Source organism: Nannospalax galili, unplaced genomic scaffold (assembly GCF_000622305.1).
Source record: "Nannospalax galili isolate Female #2095 unplaced genomic scaffold, S.galili_v1.0 scaffold553, whole genome shotgun sequence".
Taxonomy (NCBI): Eukaryota; Metazoa; Chordata; class Mammalia; order Rodentia; family Spalacidae; genus Nannospalax; species Nannospalax galili.
The window spans coordinates 6832744-6836846 of NW_008336313.1; the positions used below are offsets into that span (position 1 = coordinate 6832744).

Consider the following 4103-nt stretch of genomic DNA (forward strand, 5'->3'; position numbering starts at 1 on the left):
GTCTTACATTTAGGTCTTTGTTTCATTTGGGTCTAATTTTTGTATATAGTATAAGGGCCCAACTTCATTCTTCTGCGTTTGGATAAAGTTTCAACAGCCATGTTTGTTGGAAAGATTGTCCTTTCAGTCATATGGGAACCCTTTGTCAGAAACCTTTTGATCATATATGCAAGGATTATGTATCTGGACTTTATAGTCTGCATAAGTCTTTATAAAAGTCTTTATGTATGCATGTCTCTAATATATTTTTAAAATTTTTGTGTCTGTGTCTGTGTGAATGTATGCCACGTATGTGTAGATGCCTCAGGAGGCTGGAGGCATCAGATTCCCCCGGAGTTGGAGTTACAGTTGGTTGTGAGCTGCCTGATGTGGCACTGAGCCTTGCATGTCTCTTTTTATGTTGCCATTTCATCAGTGTGATCAAATACTTGACAGAGACATGGGAAGAATGGTTTGTTTCCTCATTGTTTTAGAGGGTTGTAGTCATCTAAGTACTTGACAGAAACAAGGGACAAAAGATTTATTTTGGCTCACAGTTTCAAGGAATCTCAGTCTAACATGGGTGGAAAATGTAGAGTGGGGAGGCTCCATCTTTGGTAGCTGGTGTGGTTTTTCTTTATATTGTGATTATACAGGAAGCAGTGCTTGACTAGAACATAATGCCTTGATTCTGTAGCCAGGTCCCACTTCTTAAAGGCCTTTGAGTCAGTTGCTGAGGCCCATCCACTCAAAAATGAACCTGTGGGGTAGCTAGCATTTCAGATTCAAACTGTAGCACTTGTTTTCACTCAAGGACTGCAGTTTTGGTTGTTACAACTTTGTAATAAATTTTCAAACCTAAAGGTGTGAGACCTCTACTTGTTCACTTGTTCTGATTATTTGGATCTTTTAAGATTCCATTTGAATTGTAAGGTGGATTTCTATTTCTTCCCCCAAATCTTTGGAATTTTGATAGGAATTTCATTAATTTTGCATGACCGTGGTAATATTGGATTCCTCTTTCTATTAAATCTTTGACTCCATGAATCTGTAGTATCTTTGGAATTGTGCGTTTATTTCTTTTGTGGTTTTCAATATATAAACTTTTAACTTCCTTGGTAAATTTATTCCTAAATATTTTATACTTTTCAATGGTATAATTAATAGAATTGCCTTCTTAATTTTCTTTTAGGATTCCTCATTGTTAATGTGTACTTTTTGTATACTGAAACTTTGTTGTAATTGTTTCTTAATTTTGATAGTTTTTTCGTTTGTTTTATCATTTTTGAGACAGAATTTCACTATATAGCCCAGGCTAGTTAGAATTTGCTAGACCTGAGGTGGTTGGGGCTCATTAGTCTCCTTCAGCCTCCCGAATACTGAGATAGCAGGCATAACAGGCCTGCACCACAGTGGCCAGGATATATTATCATGTTGTTTTTTTTAATTCTTGTATGAAATCCTTTAGAATGTTTTACGTAAAGGAGCATGTTATCAGCACGGATTGTGTCACTTCTTCCTTGCCATTTTTGAGGCCTTTTATTTTTTCACCTGCCTGATTGCTCTGGATTTAACTTCTAGTACCATTTTGAATAGAAATGGCTAAACCTGATGTCCTTGTCTTGTTCCTGATTTTAGAGGGAAATTTTGAGTCACCCTTGAGTATATTAGCTATGGGCTTTTCCTATATGACCTCTTGATGTTGAGGTAGTTTCCTTGTATTCATAGTTTGTTGAGTGTTTCTAGAGGGAGATGATTTTGATTTTATTTTTCTTTTTAATATTTTATTTATTTTATGCGTATGAGTATATTGTTTTCATGCATGTGAGTGCCACCCGTGTCATGCAACACCATGGAAGTCAGAAGAAGGCTTTGGATTCCCCTGGAACTGGAGTTAAGGATGGTTCGTAGCCACATGTGGGTGCTGGGAATAGAACTCAGGTCCTCTGCAAGAGCAGTCAGTGCTCTTAACCACTGAGCCATCTCTCCAGCCCCGATTTTGATTTTTTTAAATCCATTTTCTGTATGAAGATGATCATCCTCCTCTCTATCATTCTATTGATTTATGGTTTATTGTGTTGATTTTTACTATATTGAATTATCCTTGCATTTCTGGCTGACTGCTTTTATTTTTAAAAGCTTAGCTAAACTTATTTTGCCTCTGACAGCTGGAAAAGGTCCTACAGCAAGGAGACATTGGAGAGTGTGCAGAACCATATATGATTTTCAAAGAAGCTGATGCCACCAAGGTACCATGTTATGCCACCTGTTTCCTTCATATTACTCCTTTTGTTATTTGGGGAAAACATAAAAAGCCTATTACAGTTTTCACTCATAATTCTTTTTTTTTTCTTCTGTTTGGTTTGCTTCCTTTCTTCCTGCTTCTCTATTTCCTTTGTCATTTAGTCAAAAGTTTGATGAAACTTTTTTTCTAGCACAAAGTATTGTTGGGCTCCCTCTGCCTCCTAATAGTTAAGGAGTATAGTAACAATAGGAAATCAAGTCTGTTTCTCTAATATGCCCAATATCTAAAATTCAGATAAACTTACAAAAGTGAAAAATTATTGACTAATTGATACTATTCTAGATACCTTAACTATAAGAATACAAGTGTGGGGCTGGAGAGATGGCTCAGTCGTTAAGAGCACTGGTTGTTCTTGCAGAGGACCCAAGTTCAAATCCTAGCATCCACATAGTGACGAACAGTCATCCCTAACTCCAATTCCAGGGGACCTGATGCTCTCTTCTGTCCTCCATGTGCATTGTACAACCTGGGTACACTTACATACATGCAGACAATACACTCATACAAACATTAAAAAAAAGAAAAGAATGCAAGTAATCATGTAGTTCAGTAGAGCACGCACTTGCCTAGCATTTGCAAGGACCTAGGTTCTATTCCTAGTATGAGGGGAAGAAAAAAAGTACCTTTCAGATGTCAAGACACAAGGTATTACCTTATAGCATAATTCTTTCTACAGATGTGTGTGTATGGACTAAGGCATTGAAATTTGTTTGTGATTATGTCATCTCAAAGAGCACATGTCAAGCATATTTATGTATTGAAAGTAGTATTTTAAGAAAGGATGCATAACTGAAGCCTATTCAGCAACTGGCAGCTGTAAGATATTGTAGGTTATGATTTGTTCAATTCCGTTTTGCTGTAAAGGATGGAAGTAGTTGAGGTAATTTTAAATAGTCCATAATTTACAGCAACCATGAAGTGGAAGCAGGGACTCAAATAGGTCAAAGATAAGTCCAGAATTATAATAAAGAAAAGAAATAATAATAGTAAAAATAAAAAAGAGAAAAAAATAATAGAAAAGAAATACAATAAGGAAAAAAAAATAGTACAGGAGAACTAAACTTTGGAAAATGAGAAATAATCCAGTACAATATGCCCATTTTGAAAGTTGTCCTGAGACTGAGATTTTAGGCTACTTCTGAAACCTCTATCACTTCTCTCACATATTCTTTCCATATAATGAGAGTAAGGTATACTCTAATGAGTATCCTGCATTGGGACTTGGAGCTAGTAAAAGATGAAAAGCTACCAGAATAGTAGAATATTTATTGCTGTATCTATTGTACCTCCAAAAAGAAGTTCTTGCTTTAAGAATCTAAATTCCAGGCTGAGGATGTATATTAGTAGGTAGAGTGCTTGCTCATTGCATAATAAACTGGGTGTTTTGGCAGATGCCTATAATCCCAGAAATCAAGGTGGTGGTGGTGGTGGTGGTGGTGGTGGTGGTGGTGAAGGCAGTAGGATGAGATGTTTAGGGAAACATCCATGTAAGTTTAAGGAAAACCTGGAATACGTGAGATCTTGGATCTTTACCCCAACAAAATAAGACACGACACGACATGACACACTCCTGGCATGGTGGGGCATACCTTTAATCTCCAGCATTGGGCAGGCGTAAGCAGGTAGATCTCTGTGAGTTCTGGGCCATTCTGGTCTATGTAGTGAGTTCAAGGCCAGCCAGGGCTACAATGTGAGATCCTATTTCAAAACAAATAAGCAAGCAAACAAAAAACTAAACACACACACACACACACACACACACACACACACACACACACAAAACAAACAAAAAACTCATCAGTAAAGAGTACTTGCTGCT

The 4103-nt window shown here is 37.0% G+C and overlaps 1 protein-coding gene across 1 annotated transcript in view; it reads left to right on the forward strand.

The window, feature by feature from the left end:
- LOC103732488 (dedicator of cytokinesis protein 7) overlaps nt 1-4103 on the forward strand; it is a gene marked incomplete at its 3' end in the record, with an annotated part of 127987 nt that overhangs the window by 56155 nt on the left and 67729 nt on the right. The window contains exon 10 of the mRNA XM_029562516.1: nt 2148-2228. Within this exon, the coding sequence (XP_029418376.1) occupies nt 2148-2228 (81 nt within the window). The remainder of the gene's footprint in view (nt 1-2147; nt 2229-4103) is intronic.